At 51.8% G+C, this 19385-nt stretch overlaps 1 protein-coding gene across 3 annotated transcripts in view; it reads right to left on the minus strand.

The window, feature by feature from the left end:
* Positions 1-19385, minus strand: part of Alpl (alkaline phosphatase, biomineralization associated) — a 54680-nt gene that overhangs the window by 13506 nt on the left and 21789 nt on the right. The window contains exons 1-4 of one of the 3 annotated variants that reach the window (XM_029539933.1): positions 14665-14889; positions 3557-3715; positions 534-653; positions 15-130 (exon numbers count right to left, since the gene is read on the minus strand). In XM_029539933.1, coding sequence (XP_029395793.1) covers positions 15-130; positions 534-653; positions 3557-3715; positions 14665-14713 — 444 coding nt within the window. In that variant the 5' untranslated portion in view covers positions 14714-14889. Of the gene's footprint in view, positions 1-14; positions 131-533; positions 654-3556; positions 3716-14656; positions 14890-19385 lie in introns of those variants that run through there. The other 2 variants (XM_029539934.1, XM_021199575.2) reach the window with 2 other exon arrangements.

The following is a 19385-nucleotide window of genomic DNA, read 5'->3' on the forward strand; positions in this document are numbered from 1 at the left end:
GGGGCAGGGCTCACCTTGGAGAGGGCCACAAAGGGGAATTTGTCCATCTCCAGCCGGGTCTCCTCGCCCGTGTTGTGGTGTAGCTGGCCCTTAAGGATTCGGGCAGCGGTCACTGTGGAGACGCCCATACCTGTGGGGGGTGGGAGAGACAGAGAACTCAGGCTCTCAGACCCTTCAATCAGCTTTCCCAGGCTCCCAGAGCCCCTCTCTACAGTGCTAAGACAGGCAAGGACAGTGGGTAGCAGACAGAAGGACATGAAATGTCACTGCATGGTCACTCTGTCCTTTGATATTATTCTCAGGGCGACAGGTTGGTCCCTTTCTCCTAATCTGTTTCCCAGAGCCCTCTTCCACAAGGTCCTTTTACCTGATATCAGGAATCACACTTTCCAGTCCCCCATGGCCTCAGGCTCCAAAGCCCCCAGTGGCAAGGCCCCCAGTTTGACTGTTCCCAGCACCCCTAACCCCAGCTCCCCCATTCCCAGCCTCACTACCCCCAGACCCCATTCCCGGCCTCACCGCCCCAGCCTCACCATCTCCCAGGAACATGATGACATTCTTGGCTACATTGGTGTTGAGCTTTTGGAGTTTCAGGGCATTTTTCAAGGTCTCTTGGGCTTGCTGTCGCCAGTAACTGGGGTCTTTCTCTTTCTCTGCAGAGACAGGTGGTTATTTGGCAAGTGGGGAGTGGGCTACCCATCCCCAGAATTACAGACACCCCAGTAGCTCATTGCTGGGGGCTGAGATGATCTAAACGTGGACGGAGTGAAGGTTTGTGAACAGGTTCCAGGCAAACCCTGTGAGCCAGCCTGGGGACACTGGCAACGTCACACATCGCAACAGGAGGACACCAAAGTCCAGAGACACCAAGTGACTCTCCCCAAGACACAAAGCATGAACAGACTCAAGACTCTGGCAGAGTTGGATTTCCCTGGAAATCCCACACGTGCCCTTCTCCAGCAGTGAGCAGCCATTGCCAGCAAGCAGGCGGCAGGGAAATCGTTAACCTTGTCACAGGCATCCCTAGGGGTATCCAGCTATATCCATGATAAACTCCGCCTGGCTTGTTCATCACAGCCAGCTCAGCAGGCTAGGGGCTTCCTGGTGAGAACCCTGCGGGCGGAGCTAGAAGACAAGCCTAGCCCTTGGCTGGCATACATTACCTAAGGTGCCCTTGTTGGGGTAGTGGGGAAGGCAAGGGCTGAGGCTCCATCACCACCTCTCTCTCTAACACTCACTGCCCCCACTCAGACCAGCATCTTAGAGTAAAATCAGACCTGGAGTCCCTCCTCTTCCTCCATCCCTCTCCCTGTCTCTGTCTTACGCAATCGTCAATCCACAGCCTTGGTACCCTGAGCAAACCACTTCCCCAAGCCTCAGTTTCCTCACCTGTCAAATGGGACTTTTTAAAGACGACACTAATTCCAGAAGTGACTGGATTCACAGAGAGGGCCCAGAGATGCCCTTTCACCTTTTTCCATCCCTGTACTCCAAGGAGATGGCTAAGGGTTCCATCTCTGGAGCTGACAATGGGTCTCCACTGTTTTACAAAGCCTCCTCTCCGTGGCTCCCTGGCCACAATAGACCTGCCCACAGAACTGGAAGCCCGAAGCTGAGGGCTCCCTGTGGATGGCTCCTTCAAGGACCTCTTCCTCTTGGATCAGGGTGAGGTAGAGACAGAGGTCCAGTGTGAGGTCAGTGTACGTCTGTGGGCTAGAGATACACTCACAGGCTCCAGTCTGGTCAGATCTACTCTTGCTCCTCAGGACAATGTGCCGAGAAGCCACTTTGTCCGGGCATGGACCCTAGCCTGCATGCCAAGAGTTCTGAACACATGAAGCTTCCGCGGCTTGTGCGAGGGGCCACACGTCCTTCCAGCAGGAAGGGAAGAGAGTAAAATTGAGCAGCCGAGGAAGGACGAGGGCATCCAAACAACCAGGCAATGGCCATTACAGACAGCTTAGGCAGGGGAACAACACAGACCTCAAATCGTGGGTCTGTGGGGTCTCTAGCCCTCCTCTCATGCATCCTGCATCCCAAACACCTGCTTACTGTCTTCACCCCTAAGATCCAGGCTCTCCTCTTTTAGGAGTGTTTTCTGGAACCCCCAGTTTCAGACCTCACAGTACAGCCTGCGCTCCCAGAGGAAGCTGGAGGCCTGGGCCTTGCTGTCCACCCCTGTCCATTGGGCAAGTGCTTTGTTCTAATTTCTGGCCTAGGTGAATAGAAGGGGGAGATGGTGATGGAGGTCATAAGGCTTTGACAGATAGACAAATCTGTCTATCTTGGGTTTTGAGACCGGGTCTCTCATTGGACTTGGAGATCACTGACTTGGCTATGCTGAACAGCCAGCCCCAGGAATCCCAGTCCCACAGGCCTGGGATTACAAGAATATCCCCCTACAACGAGCTTTTTCACACACCCAGATCCTTACCAACAGAGCCCTCATCTCCCCAGCCCCTGGGTCGATGGTTTAAATCACTGGTTCTGTAAACCTGGCTGGTTCTAACCTCTGCCTTGCATACTCCAGAATGCCCCAGGTCACGAAGCATTTGCTTGTGTGCCAGCTGGGGGTTGAAGAACTTCAGCCCGTCCTAACCACATGCCCATTACCCCCAGCAGTCAGGCAGACACGGGGCCTGACTGACGCCAGTCTGCCCCATGTCCACGATCTTTCTCAATACCGGCTCTGCCGCCATTCTAACCGGTCTCTGCTAGATAGAGAATCGCTGAAGATCCAGAGTCTGTTCCTAAGAGGGGCTGAGTCAGTACCAGACCAACCTCCTTATCTGGCAGTGTTAAGCAATAATGGTTTGGACAATGAAATACCAGGAGACCATTATTTCAGGGGGGAAACGGCAGGGACCAATGCCCAGGATATGACATGCCCTAAGGTACTGATTAGCACTTAGTGCACGAATCCACTCCCAGGCTTCCAAAACATACTGAATGACACCTGGCATCAGGATGGCGATGTTGGGAAAGGCACTGAGAAGCTGGCCTGTCCTGTGTCTAGGAATGTCCTTCTGATCTGAGTGGTGACTTCACAAACACAAGTGTGTGTGTGTGTGTGTGTGTGTCTCTGTGTGTGTGTGTGTGTGTTTGTGTATTTTGGACATCTCACCTAGAATTAGTGGATGACCTGAGGCAGCATGGAAAGGGTTAAACACAGTAAAACATTGTAGAAATGCTTCCCCATAGGAACATGGACCAGCAGTTAAGAACGTGCACTGCTCTCACGGAGGACCAGAGCGAGGTTCCCAGCACACTCATGGGGTGGCTTACAACAGCCTTTAACTCCCAGATCCAGGGGACACGCATGCGCAGATGTGAGCATGTGCACACACACACACACACACACACACACACACACACACTCCTGCATCCAACTCTTCCCACTGAAGACCAGTTTGAAAGCAAGCTAAGGGCTCTTGCTTCGAGCACCTGGCGCTTCTAGCTCTCAACTACTTCAGATGGGTCCATGACCTCGAACCCAGACCACACTCTCATCTGACCTTGCCCACCCTCTCCTTCCACCTGAGACTCAAAGTCCTACCTGGCACAAAAGAGTTGGTAAGGCAGGTGCCGATGGCCAGTACTAAAAATGGTGAGATCATGGTGTACCCTGAGATCCGTCCCTCACTGGAGCCCGGATGGTGGGAAGAGGTGTGGGGACAGTGTCCGCTGTTAGTTGACGTTAATTGATGTTCCGATCCTAGAAGTTAGAAAAGAAGGAAAAAAGGTCTGTGAGCATACCTGGGGCAGCTTGTCCCTTCCTGCCTTTGTTCCTTGATTCTTTGAGCAAGAACTTGCTGAATACCAAAAAGCCATTGTTGGGCCACCACCCTGGGAAGGAAAACCCACAAACAGTTGTGTAAGCATAAATGCGTCTGTACTGCAAACAGATACCACCCCACTTGCTGGGTGCCTGACCTGCCCTGAGGCAGGCTTCTCAGGCTTAACTTTTGACAGAGGACAGAGTCGGCATCTCTTGGAGGGCTGTGCTCCAGCCAGCCCTAGGCTCAGCCCAGAGTCTCTTGGAATTCTAAAAGCTCTCAGGTGTGACTCGCTCCTAGACAACACATCAAGAAGTAAAGTCTACAACTGAGTCCACAGTCTTCTCACTCACCCCTGTGCCTCACAGGCCAGGAATAAAAGAGCCAGAGTTTCTTCACAAGAATTCTTGTACCCAGGACACCAATATTTGCCCCACTCTTTCCAACGCCTTACCAGTTTTTGGTAAGCAATTATAATCAAAAGTATCGGGCTGGTGAGATGGCTCTGCAGGTAAGAGCTCCCGTCTGCTCTTCCAAAGGTGCAGAGTTCAAATCCCAGCAACCACATGGTGGCTCATAACCATCTGTAATGGGACCTGATGCCCTCATCTGGAGAGTCTGAAGACAGCTACAGTGTACTTACATATAATAAATAAATAAATCTTTATAATCAAAAGTATCTATGTAGCCCAGGCTGGCTGAGGATAACCTTGAACCCGATCCTCCTGTCTATGTCCTTCACATCCTGGGATCACAGGGCAATGCCTTGGCAGCTGACGTCCTTTGATTTTTTTTTTTTTTTTTAGTGATCTTCACTTCATTTTTCCCAAAATTATTTCCATTTTTGTTTGTTTGTTTTGGTTCTGTTTGTTTTTTTGTTTTGGTCAGTGCTGGAATCAAGCCCAGGGCTTCACACAAGCTGGACAACTTTGGCTCAGATTCTTCATCTGAGCTTGCATGACTAACACGCTAAGCATCTTCCCAAGGGCCCCTTGGCCATGTGTGTCTTCCGGCTCTGTATCTGTTGAGATAGTCTACCTTGGAGCTGGGAGGTAGCTTAGCAATTAAAAACATTTGTCAAACAAGCCTGGGGACCTGAGTTTGATGCCTGGAACTGACTTTGAAAGTTGTCCTCTGGGGCTGTGGAGGTGACCCGTAGGGTAAAGGCACTTGGCTCAAGTCTGGTGACGTGGTTCAATCCCTGAACAGAACCCACACGGTAGAAGGAGGGAATATAATTCTCACATTGTCCCCGACCTCCCCACATGCACCATGGCACTTTTGAACTTATACACACAGCAACAATAACAACAATAACAACAACAGCAATACATTTGAAGGATGCTGCTCCCCCTCCCCCCATGCTGGGGGTGACAGGGGCGCTTCCTACATCTGAGCTACATACCCTCAGCCTACTTTAAAAATATTTTTTAAAAGAAGGAATCTTTTTTTTTTTTTTTTTAAAGGACTGAAGGAAACACGGCAAACATTAATCGGTGGTTTGCTCTGGGTGGCAAGACCAGGAATAATTATTTCCTCTTATAAATTTGTTTCCAAGTTGCCTAAAATCAGTGTATGAATAGCTTAAGCCTGTTTTTAACTGGCCAAGCACATGGGACAGCCCCCCAGGCGGCTAGCTAGCTACATGATGTCCAAACGTCAGGGTAGGGATGTTAAGGAAGGAGATGCGATTTTCAATATGGAGAGCTTTGTTAGAAATAATGTTACCCTGTCAGTACAAGCCAGGATGTGATCAGCCCATTTGTTATGGGAAACAGAAGTTCCATGTGAGGAAGAACAGATGAGCCACCCATCTACCACCAGCATAAGGGACATTAAAAGGAAGTTTTAAAGGCTCTGTTGAAGGAAGGGTGGGTAGGGATTGGGAGGCAATGCCCTCTATCTAGTGTCTAACTGAACTTGACGCTGAGGTCTGTTTCAGGTGATTGCTAAACTTAAAAAACATTTTTCTTTTTCCTGGCCAGGGAGGTAGCTCAGCAGGTAAAGGCTCTTGCTGCCAAGATTGATGAAGACCCCAGTTTGATCCCTGGGACCCACACAGTGAAAGGAGAGAACCCGACTCTTGAAAACTGTTTTTTGACCTCCAGACAGGTGAAGCGGCAGACCATCCATGGTCCTCTTACCCCCACCACACACACACACACACACACACACACACACACACACACACACACAAGCACACATAGACACAGACACACAAGCACACATAGACACAGACACACACATACACAAGCACACACAGAACACACACACACACACACACACAGACACACACACACAAGCACACACAGTAAAAACACGGGCTGGGCGTGGTGGCCCACACCTTTAGTCTCAGTACTCGGGAGGCAGAGGCAAGCAGATTTCTGAGTTCGAGGTCAGCCTGGTCTACAAAGTGAGTTCCAGGACAGCCAGGTCTACACAGAGAAACCCTGTCTTGAAAAACCAAAAATAAATAAATAATAATAATAAATAAAAATAAAACAACAACAACAACAAAACACTGTGTGCATATTTGTATACACACGTATATGGATGGCGCGTATCTATAGGGGCCAGAGGTTGACACAGAGTGGGCACCTCCATGGCTCTCCATAATGGTTTCTGGAAGGGACTCTCAACTGATAGTGGTATTCACTTGTTGATTAGACTGTCTGGGTGCCAAGCCCCAGGGATCCTCCTGTCTCCATCCACGCATCCCACCAGTGTCAGGGCTGTAGACATGCACTGCCATGCCTGGCTTGGCACATTTTCCCATTGGATGCTGGGTATCCATGCTCACCCATTACACAGTATGAGCTTTTCCCACTGAGAAAAAAAAAAAATCTGTTTTTTTTTTGTTGTTGTTGTTTGTTTTTTTGAGACAGTTTCTCTGTGTAGCCCTAGCTGTCCTGGAACTTGCTCTGTAGACCAGGCTGGCCTGGAACTCAGAGAGATCCACCTGCCTCTGCCTCCCAAGTACTGGGATCAAAGGTGTGACCACCACCACCCAGTGTCTACATTTTTTTTTTTTAATTCTACTTTGGACGCCAGATAGTTTTATAGCAAATCATAAGATCATAAAGTCATGAAGCTGACATAAGCTATGACTGCATATTATTCACAATAAATAATATTATCATTCACAATATTATTCACAATAAATATAAAATCACCTTTTTCAGATGAAGTATAACACGTTCCGCCAACTTCACGTTGCCTCAGTGATTGGCACGCACTTCCCTGTTTTCAAAATAACTCTTTCCTGGCCCAGTCCAGCCACTACACTAGCAACCTCCAGATGAGCGGCTAAGCCTCCCTAATGCAGTTTAATACACCCTTAATACAGTTTCTTGTGTTGTGGTACACCCCCAACCATAAAATTATTTCTGCTGCTACTTCAAAACTGTAAATATCTACTGTTATGAATGTAATATAAACCTCTGATACATGATCCCCAAAGGGGGCCAACACCCATAGGCTGAGAACAGATGGCCTAAGGTCTCCCCTCTCTTATCTGTGCTCCTACAGGGGGCTGGAGTGCTCGTTCACTATCAGAAGCAAGCGTGTCCCCGGATACAACTTTGGGCACCTGGCATCACCCACCACAGCTGAGCACCATCCGGCTGCCGTGAGACCCCTTTTACTCCAGCCAGCCCTTGTTTCCTGTCTCCAACCTGACACACACAGTGGAGAGCTCATGGCTGACGGTGCCTTGCGTGCCACTCCATGTGTGGCGGAGCCAGGAAAGCCAGACCCATGGGCACACAGGGAAGCCAATGGCACAGCCACGCAGGCTGCCGCACCCCTTGGGTGTCAACGGGACCTCTGAGGTGCGGGAGCTGCCTGCTTACTGTTGAGGTGTTAGCTTTGCCAGGGGGCTTAGTTTGAAAATGGAACAGTTGCTCTCTTGCTTTAAGGCATGGGGACTTCTCTGCACGTGGGTTACTGTCTCTAAGGTCGGGAGTTGCCGTTTGGGAACACAGTCAACGCGAGACTGTCTGGTATGGGATTTCCATTGGGGTTCTTGCTAATAACTTCTGCAGCAAGGAAAGAGGAAAAAAAAACTGTCTCCCACAACAGATGAGAAGACCACGGTGTAGAGAGGAGACATAATTAGCCTGTGCTTGTGAAGAACAAGCAGGCGGCAAAGCAAATCTTGACCACAGGGCTTTTGATTCCAGAAATAACGGCAAGATTACTATGGTAACCCCAACCCCTCCATTTCCTCAAGGGTAAAGCAAGGCTTTGAAGTCTGACACAAGAATAGAGTCCTCCAGCGCTACCATGATTAGGGGAGACCCGCCTTGCCACCCAAGCCTGTATGGTCTCCTTGTAATCAAGCAGTCCCCACTGCTAAACCCAGCTTCCCTGATTGGTCCTCTATCATCATGTGACCAGCACTTTCCATTCAGCTAGTGAGAGCTCAGCAGATAAAGGTACTTGCCACTAAGCCAGATGACCTGAGTTCAATACCTAGAACCCACCAGCAAGTTGTCCCCTGATCTCACCCATGTACTGTGACATGTGTGCACCCACGCTGTCTCACATACAAAATCAATATAAGGAAGTTTAAATGAATAGAGGGGCTGGAGAGATGGCTCAGTGGTTAAGAGCACTTCCAAAGGACCTGAGTTCGAGTCCCAGCACCCATGGCAGTTCATAACCATCTGCAACTCTAAGGGCATCAAACGAACATGTGGTGCACAGAAATACATGCAGACAAAGCACTCATACACATAAAATAATAAAGTTAGCGGGCTGGGGTGGGGTAGTGCACACGTTTAAGCAATTGGGAGGCAGAGACAGGTGGATCTCCTAGTTTGAGGCCAGCCTGGTCTACAGAGTGAGTCCCAAGGCTCTGTCTCAGGAAAACCAACCCCCATAAAGAGAGCCGTGGATTATAGGAAGAGTCGCCGTCTGTCCGTCTGTATGGTGCTGACTCCCCATCGTGAGCTCAGTACCTCTTTCTGTTCTCCTGGTCCTTTGACTGATCAGCAGACAGACTTAAGAGGTTTTGTGACATTTATGCGTATGCTTTCCTCTCATGTGGGGGGGGGTTGCCATACATGCCTTGGTTTCTTTAATGCTACGGTAAAGAAATACTGTTTGTTTGTTTTTTTTACGCTTTGACCCTATACGCTTAGCTCACGACAACTCTAAATGTTATGTGTACATATGGGGATTCCTTGGCATTTTCTATGTAGACAAGCAGGTAGTTTACCAAGAGTTTAAGGAGCAGCAAGACAGTTCTGTGGGTTAAGGCGCTTGCCCCCAAGGCCTGACAGCCTGAGTTCGCTCCCAGGGAGCCACAGAATGGAAGAAGAAAACTGATACCCGAAAGGTTCCTCTGACCTCTGCACGAGCACGCGTACATGCGCAGATACGCGCGCGCACACACACACACACACACACACACACACACACACACACACGTGCACACAGAACACCAAGTAAATAAAATATACTGACTTTTTAAGCTTACTTTCTCCTTTCCAGCCCAGTGACTTTTTCCACTGTTCCCCCCCGCCCCTCCCCCACCTTGCTCTGCTCCACTGGTACTTCTAGTGTGAGGAGGGACAGAAAGGTCAGAATAAACATCTCTTCCTTGTTTCCAATTGTAGGGTGAAGAGTTCGTCTTTCGGCACTGAGGTTGGTTTTGTGGGGTTTCGGCACTGAGGTTGGTTTTGTGGGGGCCACTCAGGGACTTTGATTTGATGCAGCAGGTTTGAGGTGTCATTGGGAAGGACAGACAGCTGGAGTTGAGACTGGCAGGTCTTGGCTAGAGGTAGAAAATTTGGGATCAAGGGTATCTGGTGGCTGTTACAACCTCGATGAGACTGGACAAGATCACCTGAGAGGGGACAGGCATAGGAGACATGGTGACAGCATTCAGAAAGCCAGGCTGAAAAGACCTTAGGGGTTTTCTTTCTGTTTTTCCTCTTCCCTCATCTCTCACCTTCTTTCTTGCTTCTAGAAAGAACCCGAGGCCTCACATAGGCTAGGCAACTACTCTGGCCCCCAAAAGAATGTTTTTATGTTGACAGAATGGCGAAAGCCTTGTGCCAAAATGTTACAGAAAGCCTAGAGAGATGGTTCAGCGGTAAAGAGCACTGGCTGCTCTTCCAGAGGTCCTGAGTTCAATTCCCAGCAACCACACGGTGGCTCACAACCATCTGGGATGGGATCTGATTCACTCTTCTGATGTGCAGGAAAACTGAGCACCCATAAACACTAAATAAACAAACAATCTTTAAAAAAAAAAAAAAAAAAAAAACAACCTTACAGAAACCACTATGGATAAACTCGCAAATTCTCTGTAAGACTTGGTTCACTACCCAGCAAGCTCTTGTCCAAAATAAGGAACATGCCAGTAACATGACGTCCAGTCTACGGGTGTGATGTATCAGTCCTAGCTAAAGTAGCTGTCAAACATGCAGTGTGGACAGAGCTTGAGGAAGGACCACAAAGGATCAAACACTGGGGGGTGATAACAGGGGACAGGGACGGGGAAAGGCAAGGGGTGGAAACTGAGGTGTGGCACCTGTGGCGTGAGAAACGGTGTTCAGTCCACTCTCTCTGCACCCAGCACCCAAAAAAGGAATGAGGGGGCCTACTAAGAGGGCTCCGCAGCCTGCATGGTTTGTCTGAGGGTCCCGGGTCTCTGGAAACTGCAGACCCAGACCGTGAAAATCTTTGCACCCTGAGCCTAGAGCCTACAATAGATGCTCAGGCTGGGATGCTGAGCTCTGCCCTCAGGGCCCTGCACTGAGACCACCTTACTGGGAGATAAATCTGTGGCACTGGGAAAATCCTTCAGCCTCCTGCCTCTGCTCAGATGCCTCCCTTCCCCACCCCCCCCCCGACCCCAGAGGTTTCAGGACGAGAGGCTCTAGTGGGCCCAGTCTGGGGGGAGTCCTGGCTTCCCACCACCCATTGTTGGAGTGGATGCTGGCTCCCAGTCCCCTCCCACTGCCTAGCCTGGCCTCTCTACCAGGCTCCCAGCTACGTGATCTGATTATTTAGGACGACAAGAACGCAATGGTTCCAGCTGCGCTGTGGCTTTGGGTGAGGGAGCAGCTACTTGGCAGGCCAGAAGAGAGGCTTCGAGGCTGGGCCTGGGCCTTGACAATGGCACTGAGGCAGTGGCTCCAGAGTTTGGAAGAACGCCAGTCTCTGGCTGGCGTCAATAGAGCCAGGACAATCTAAAAGACAGGACCGAAGATGCCCATGACCGGGCACTATGTCATGTCCACCTGGGAACCCACACGCCCCCCTGCCCCCCCCCCCCCCCCGTCACAGGTTCTGACCTCACAAGGCAGTTCAGAGAGAACTGAGCTGGGGTCCAGCTAGCTGACCAGCACTTACATACCCAGACTGGCTCTGCCTGCTTCTCCAGGGAGGGGATGGCTCTCTTCTGGCCTCAGTTTCCCCACCAGAGACAAGAGAGAGACTAGTGTCCATCTTCTTTCTGTCCTACATGAACAGTCATTTGGGGCAGGGCTCTTGGAAGGGGCAGAGGTTAGGGTATCCTACCTGAGTGGCCTGGCCAGGCGACAGGTGAAGAAACAGAGCAGGCCCAGGGCCAGCACGAACAGAAGGAAGCTACCAACCGCTGTGACCACCACGTCCAGAGTGGGCGACAGGAGGGCCATCTTGGAGTGAAGAGAGCCTTCTGATGTGATTGTCACACAAACCTGCTAGCTCTGCAGCCTGGGGTCAGTGGCTGTGACCTGGCCTTACTGCTGAGTTAATCTCCTGGGATTAGGCAGGAAGGATGAGTTCCCCTCCCCCACTCCAGTCCCGGGAGAGGTTGGGGGGTGGGTGGGGCAGGGAAGGTAGGGCTTAGGGGAGGGGGCGCTGCCCGACGCTGTTCATTCAACTTTGTCCATTCACTCCTCCCTCCAGAACATTTGCTGAGCACCTGCTGAATACCCAACTCCGTTGTTCTAGGTTCTAGAGAGATGACTGACCAGCCAGTGTAGACAAAGCACCTACCATGTGCCAGGCACTTGGTGAGGTAAAAGCTAAAAGGGCCAGAGGTAGGGCTCACATGCCTAGAATGAAGAAAGCCCTGGGCTCCATCAACATCACAGCATAAGTCAGGCGTGATGCCATTTGCCTGTCATTCCAGTACTTGAGAGCTGGAAGCAGAAGGGTCCAGGAGTTCAAGGTCATCCTCAGCTACTGTGTTGTCAACACACTCCAGAATCACCCAGGAGACTAGCCTTTTAGTGTGCCCATGGGGGATTATCATGATTAAACTCAATTTCGGAGATCTGGTGACAGCATTCCCAGGCCAGAGTCCTTGTAAGAAGGAGAAAGAACTTCTTGCCGGGGNGGGGGGGGGGGGGGGGGGGGTTCCCCAATGTAATTGACTGCTTCCAGCTCCCTGCTGTCTTCACTTTCCCACCTCAAAGCTCTATGCCTGGAACTGTGAGCCAAAATGAACCCTTTGTTTGCATTCTGAGACAGGGTTTCTCTGTGTAGCCCTGGCCGTCCTGGAACTCTGTAGACCAGGCTGGCCTTGAACTCAGAGATTCGCCTGCCTCTGCCTCCAGAGTGCTGGGATCAACTGCGTGTGCCACCACCGCCCGGCTCAACACTTCCTTTCTTGAGTTGCTTTCGTCGGGGTATTTTATCACAGCAACAGCAAAGGAAGCTAAGACAGCAATGCAGCCTGGACTACGTGAGACCCTGTCTCAGAAACCCCCAAGTTAGAAAATTAATAATCAATAAAGTTCAGAAAGGAAGGAAGCTCGGATGAGGCCTAACAGCAGCTGTTGCCACCTTTACCCCATCCACAAGCCAAGGAGACGTCTAGGACAAAGTACCTACTGTGTGTCCAACTCCATGTGAACCAAGTATTAGCATCTCCATTGGCAGACAAGGAAACAGGTACAACGGTGGGGATGAACTTTCAGCCTAGGAGCCAGAATTGCACCAGGCCAGTCAGGCTCAAAGCTGGCAGTCACCTGGGAATCCCCTCAGGCTGGAGGCAGGGACTAATGTCTATCTGAGTATCTGAGGGACTAATGTCTCATTTCTAGCCTCTTGGTATCTTGTACTGTCAGCAAAGTGAAAATGGTCCCATCTCACAGACTGAAAAATGGAGGCTCCGAGTCTCTCAGTCCCCACATGCACGTGTTGCATGGGTTACAAGCGCGCGCTTGCACGCATATACACACACAAAAAAAATACATAAATAAAAAATGTAATGAACAGTTAAAAGAGTCAGAGAGGCCCTTGCCCTGCATCTGCCTCCTCTTACTGTTGGGGCTGTGTATTGGCTTCCAGATAATTCCACTAGATTCTTCCCAGGAACCTAGCAACAGCTTACATCATCACCTGCTGCCAGGTGCGAGCCAACCCGACATATGAGAGGGATTGCTCAGCTCCCCCCCTCTTGCCATCTTTGTTTTTATACTTCTCCGTCCTCCTCTTTTCCAGATCCCCTCCCCTTTCCTTCTCCTGCAGTATGTCTTTATTCTAGGCTTCTCAGCGGGTGTGATTCCTCGGGGGGGGGGGGGGGGCAGGGCGGGGATGGGGACATCTTGGCAGGGCCTACTGAGGTGGTCCCTCCCCCTCCTGCTGCAATATACCACGTCATACAGCATAACATTATGAGCACTTAGTGGACAGGACTAAAGGGACACTGGGGAAGATGGGTTTACTGGAGGGATGGCTGACCTCAAGTTGAAAAAGATGGGGACAGATACAGTGACACACACCTATTGTCCCAGCATTCGGGAAGTTAGTGACTCTAACCACCTTTCAGACCCCCAGGGAGAACAGAAGTGCTACTAGAGACAGCTCCCTTGTCAGCTGGCTCGGAGATCTCTCTGAGGCTATGGCTGGAGAAAGTCTAGCAGAGACAGTAGCTTACAGCCACTGTGCCAAGCGGCTCTGAGGAAGGACGGCCTTCCCTTAGCTGCAGTGCCTAGGAGGGCATCTGGACCTGTCTCTCAACCAAGCCAAGTGTCCTTGGTAGTCATTTCTGGCCAGGGCATTATTCAGTCACTGGCGGAAGTTATTTAGGGCCGCTGTGAAGGGCTCGGGGAAAGGACGTGGACTGTGGTCAGATCCAAAAGGAACTTCTGTGGATGAAGGTTAAGGCAGACGCTGGAGGGACAGAACGTGCTTCAGGTCTCCGGCAGCTGACATCCCTTCTTGGTAGGAACCGGACATAGGAGCACAAGGCAGAGAGAGGGCATTGAGGCCTCGGAGAGAGCACCAGCCACCTGGGAACACCCTCAGGCTCGGCACAGCTGTAGACTGCCCTCCCTGTTCTGGAAAGTTCTCTGAAGTCCACCCAAGGACTCTTCTTGTTCCCTCTGCACTTTCCCCTCAGCTCGGCCCACCAGCTTTCCTCACGCCAGGCGCAGCCAGGCATCACCTCCTAACATGGCATGAATGTCTCTGCCCTTGGGCAGTCTGTGGCTGAAGAGGCCGGGGCAGCAGCCAGGAAAGGTCTGCCAGGCCAACAGTGGGTGTTGGAAGACGCGGCCTGGCAGCCCGAGGGCAACACCGGGCCGGGCTGCAGGAGTGAACCTTGTCTCTGCCCCTCAAGCTAGATAACCCCTCAGTACAGAAATCTTACCCCTTCTGTACTGGGCCACTCCCTTGTGGAGAGTTGAGAGTCTGAGAGAGAGACTCGGGGTTACCGTAAAGATTCCGGCCATTTTATCTGTAGCAAAGGTTCAACCTGAACGTGGGGCAGGCAGGTGTGAGGGGCTATAGGGCAGGAATGTAGGGAAGTGAGAGGGAGAATGAGGGAGACAGAGGAGAGCTGGGTAGACACACAGCAGAGTATGCGTGCGCGCGCGCGCGAGACACACACACACACACACACACACACACACACACACAGATTGCCCACATACCTGCTCACCTGAGGCTGAAATGGTCTTTCCTGCTCTATAATGCTCAAAGTTCAGCATCTGGATCGAGGCAGGTCATAGGTCCCTGTCCCCTACGTCCCCTATCCCATCTCATTCTCACTGGGTTCTTCTCACAAGCCCCAGGCAGTGTGAGGCTCTTGCCTGTTTTAGAGAACAGACTAGGGTAATCTAAAAGGTCACCGGGGAGCCTGGCAGTGTAGCTGGGCTAGAGGAGCAGCCAGGATGATGGGAAGCCGAGAGGCAGGATGTGAGGAATTTCAGTCAGGGGCAGTGGCCAAGCAGACAGCAGTTGTCTGACGACAGAGCAGCCTGGAGCAGCCCAAAGGAGCCAAAGCAAGAGCTGGCTTGTGCCTTCACTCACCCTTGTCACCAGTCAGGGTGTGGCTGCCAGAGCTGGAAATCAGAAGACGCTGGGCATGAGGTCTGGGGCTATCGGAGGCTCGCTCACCGGGACACCAGACAGCCTCATGGGCTGGAGCCTAAGCCTAGGGCGGTGATGGGAGGAGAGACGGGGCCAGGAGGGAGGTGGAAGGCCCAGGGCACCACTTTATAGGTACACAGGCTTCCTTCCACCCATGGAGAGGCCAAATCCTGCCTACGGGCTGGAGGCTGAGCATGGGAGAGGTTGAAAGGGGCCATGCATCACTGAGGGGTGTTTCAGTCCCCTGCTCCTTCCTGTGCTGTACCCAGTCTCGGTCCCACTCCCTCGCTTCCCCATCCCCCACCAGGAAACATGGCAGTCCCATCCTAACATCAAAAACTGAAAGGCACAGAGAGGGTGCATGACGTTCCAGAGTCACACAGCACCCTGATGCATCTTCTTCCCATGGGAGGCGATGGTTAGAGGCCTAAGGTGGTCTGCAAGGCTGGGCAGCGATGCTGGTGTTTAGAAGCTGTGCATTAACTGAGGAGAACATGTCAACCGTAGCATTAGAGGACATTCCTTTCTCACCCTGCCTCGAACTTACAGGGTCTGGCTTGGGAAGCCCTAGCTAGCCCAGAGAGAGCTTTGCAGGCAGAGCGTGACGGTGTGTGGTGCGTGTCTTTTATCCCAGAACTGGGAGGCAGAGGCAGGTCGATCTCTCTGATTTCAAAGCTATCCTGGTCTACATAATGACTTCCAGGCTAGCCAGGGGCTTCTTTTTACCCTTATTAACTGGTTTAATCCTACAATACCCGGTAGGATAAACACTCCAGCTTCTCCCATTCCACAGATGGGAAAACTGAGCACAGAGAGGTTAAGTATCTTGCCCAGAGTCAAACAGCAAGTCACCACGCCAGAATTCAGACTTCCACGTGGGTGTTTTCTGCTTTTGGAAGTCCTCTCAGGGTCCAGGCATAACCTCCTACAGCAGCACCCTGACTGACTGGAACTGTTTGGCACATCACATACGCAATAGGGACTGGACGACACCATGACTCAGGACACTCGCTTCCCAAATGTCAGTTTTGGAGTGCTTCCCTTGGATTCCTTGGGGGAGGGGCTCCCCTTACCCCAGAGAGAGATGAATGAGGTCTGCCCAAGGTCACATTCTGGGAAAGGGGTAGAGTCACTTCTTGGATAGGCTGGGTCTAGGTCACTGACCCAGCACCTATTTTAGCCAGCTGGGCTGTGGAAATCCCTGTGGGACTTGGGCAGAATATTGACCCTAAATACACCCTATTTCTCCCACAATCCCCAGCTTCTGTCCATCCTCCGAGGACTCTGAGACACCCTCCCTATCCCCCCAGCTCTGTCCTGGCTGTGTTCCTCCTGGGAGGACCTGGTTAGTCCTGAGACAACCCTGGGGAGGAGGCTGAGGCAGATCTGACTGTGGAAACTGGCCTTGAACTTGTAACGCGCTGGGTGGGCCCGACACAAGCAGAGTCCCAGCTGGCACACGCAGGGAGCACACAGATGCTGGTAGCTGGCAGCGGGTCCGAAGCATCCTTCCCACATTCCGATCGAGCTTGTGACCAGCTGTCGGGCTCTCAGCAGCTGGGGTGTGTGAGGCTCTTAGTAGTGGGGGTGAGAAAGGCAGGAACATAGGCTGGTGATGAGCTAATCAAGATGGGCGTGGTGTCTTAGGTCTGTCGGCCCTAGGGCTTGCTATCTCTCCTGTCAGTTCAAAGCCAAGCTGGACTACATGAGCTCCCGACTCAAAAATTGAAACCCACGGTGGTGTGCTAGGCCAATGGTCACAATGGCTGCTCTTGACATTGTGCTGCAGAATAGGAATTCAACAGGACAAGGGATGATGAGAGAAACCACCATCACCCTTTGTGGCAGAGGCAGGAAGTCAGCCAGCGGAGTTCTGATTGGTGGATGCTCTCTTTGCTCCCAGGGCACAGGGCAAGGTCACACAGCAACTAATAGGATGAGGAGGATGTCTCTCCAGGGCACCTATTACGTGCTAGAAGCACAGGGAACCTACTATGTGCTAGAAGCTTTCTGTGCCATCTCCTAAGGATCCAATGTGGGCAGAACCCTCAGGACCAAGAGCACAGGAGCTCATGGCTCATACTGCAAAGTGTAGGAGAGCCAGGAGCCACCCAGGCCTGGTGGACTCCTCATGAGATGCCTTTGCCACCCTAGCCTCTAACAGGACTGCCTCCACATGGACTGGGGCTGTGACATGGGGTCCCCATGACCACTGAGTTCCCTGGTTCAGCCTGGACTGGGGGTCTGGCAGAAAGCGCATCTCAGACCACGCAGGCTCTCCTCCAGCTCCTCCTGCCTTGCATGTGACCTGTGTTCTGGGGGGCGGTGTGTGTGTGTGTGTGTGTGTGTGTGTGTGTGTGTGTGTGCACTATCCCATCTAAGAGTCTGGTAGCACTCCCAAACGTCCCTCCCACCCTGGTCTGCTCCTCTGTGATTACCATTCTGTAGAGAGAGGGAGCCACGGAGGCTGCCCCAGGCTGCCCTCCCCATCCCTTGGACAGGGATGAACACTCCACAAAGCTTCCAACATCAGCTTCTGAAACAGGACCTCTTTAGTGTTCTCTGTTGCCACCACGGTGACATGGTGACACCTGCTGTCATCCATTCCCCTTCCCAACAGGGGAAGCCCTCCTCCTTTCGGCAGCTGCAGGTCAGGTGACTGGCAAAGGCTGGGACGGTTTCCATGTGGATGTCAGGGCACTGTGGGTGTGAAGTGAGGAAGCCCCAGAGGGGAACCTGGCCTGGGTGATGGGCTAGAAACCTACAAAAAAACCCGTGAGTTGGACGCTGGATCCAGATCCTGGCCACAGGCGCGCCTGAAGCTCACCTCTGAGTGGGAGCCAGTACATTCTCCTATTGTTTGCTTTGGTTTTTCTGTTGCTTGGAGCCTAGACTCTGCACTCAGAACTCCAGTCCAGAGGGTTTCCCTCAGCTCCTCGCACTGTAAACAATCGCACCGGGTCGGTCATGTTCAGACGGTTGTTTCCGCCAAAGGGAATAAACGGGACAACTAGTCAAAGGTGGGCGAAGACACACGTGTGGAATCCGTGGCTGTGCATGGCGGTGCCTGTTTGTGATCCCAGGTTCTCTGGAAGCAGAGGCAGGAGGATTGCTCAAGTTCAAGGCTAGCATGGGCTACAAAGCAAGTTCCAGGCCAGCCAGGACTATATAATAAGACCATGTCAGAAAAGAAAGGAAAGATAGATGGATGGAAGGGAAGAAGAAAGGACATATGGATAGAAGGAAGAAAGCAGGCAGTCAAGGAGGTGGGTGGAGGGGAAAAGAATTAGAGGAAATTCCTGAATTCCTGGGTAGGTTTGCCCAGAATAGAGACACACACCTCCCCACGGGTTGGTATGGGCTCCGGTTAACATTAGTATTAACAGGCCCAGTGCCTGAAAATGTCCTGTCTGCCCACTGGGCCCTTCAGCCTAGTGGTTAGTCAGTCCCTGGAAGTCACCAGTACAGAACTGTAAGACATCCATCTCAGAGAAGAAGTCAGAGGCACAGGAGTGACATGAGTCAAGTGACATGCTCTAGGTCCCTGAACTGAAGAGGGGCAGAACCAGCTATGTCCCAGATGTCCCTGGCCCCAAGCCCAGGGCCTTTGCCCCTGGTCCCTGGGTAGCAGGGGCAGGGCTAGCTGGTTGTCCTTTGAGGCAGTTTGTTCCACCTGACAGCTTTCAAAACTGTTTAAAAAGTTAAAAGGAACAGACCTGCACAGTGTCCCCCAGCGGACCCAGGGACATCAGCAACCTCCTGTGTCCTAGGGCTTCTCTGGTATTTAAACAATGGTCCCTAGCTGCTGTTCATTGAGCAGCTAATGCCCACCAGGGGTCAATAGGTCAAACCCCTATCAGGGGTGAGACTGAAGTGAAGGCGGGTCACCTGTGATGCGGGAAGAGACGGAAGGGACGGAAGGCAGGCTCAGAGAAGGGCTCTCTCTCGGAACCCATATTCCAGAGCCCTTCAGTTCACACTGTGGCCCTCAGGGGCTGCTGCACTCACACCCACAGAAGAGAAAACTGAAGCAGAGAGGCAGAATCACAAGCCCAGGCAATCTAGAGCAAGCAGCGGGAGTAAGGCCCCTGGCATTGCTTGTGGGCTCAGCCCATCCTTCCAGCCCAGGCTGGGGGCCTCCTTTCCTGGGGCGTCTTCTGCCCCTCTCCACAGCCTCAAAACCCCTTAGGGTTTATCCGAGACCACGTAAACCCTAAACTGCCAACCCACTCTTTTTTTCTTTTTTTCTTTTTCTTTTTTTTTTTTTTTTTTTTTGGTTTTTCGAGACAG

This window comes from Mus pahari, chromosome 6, assembly GCF_900095145.1.
Source record: "Mus pahari chromosome 6, PAHARI_EIJ_v1.1, whole genome shotgun sequence".
Classification (NCBI taxonomy): Eukaryota; Metazoa; Chordata; class Mammalia; order Rodentia; family Muridae; genus Mus; species Mus pahari.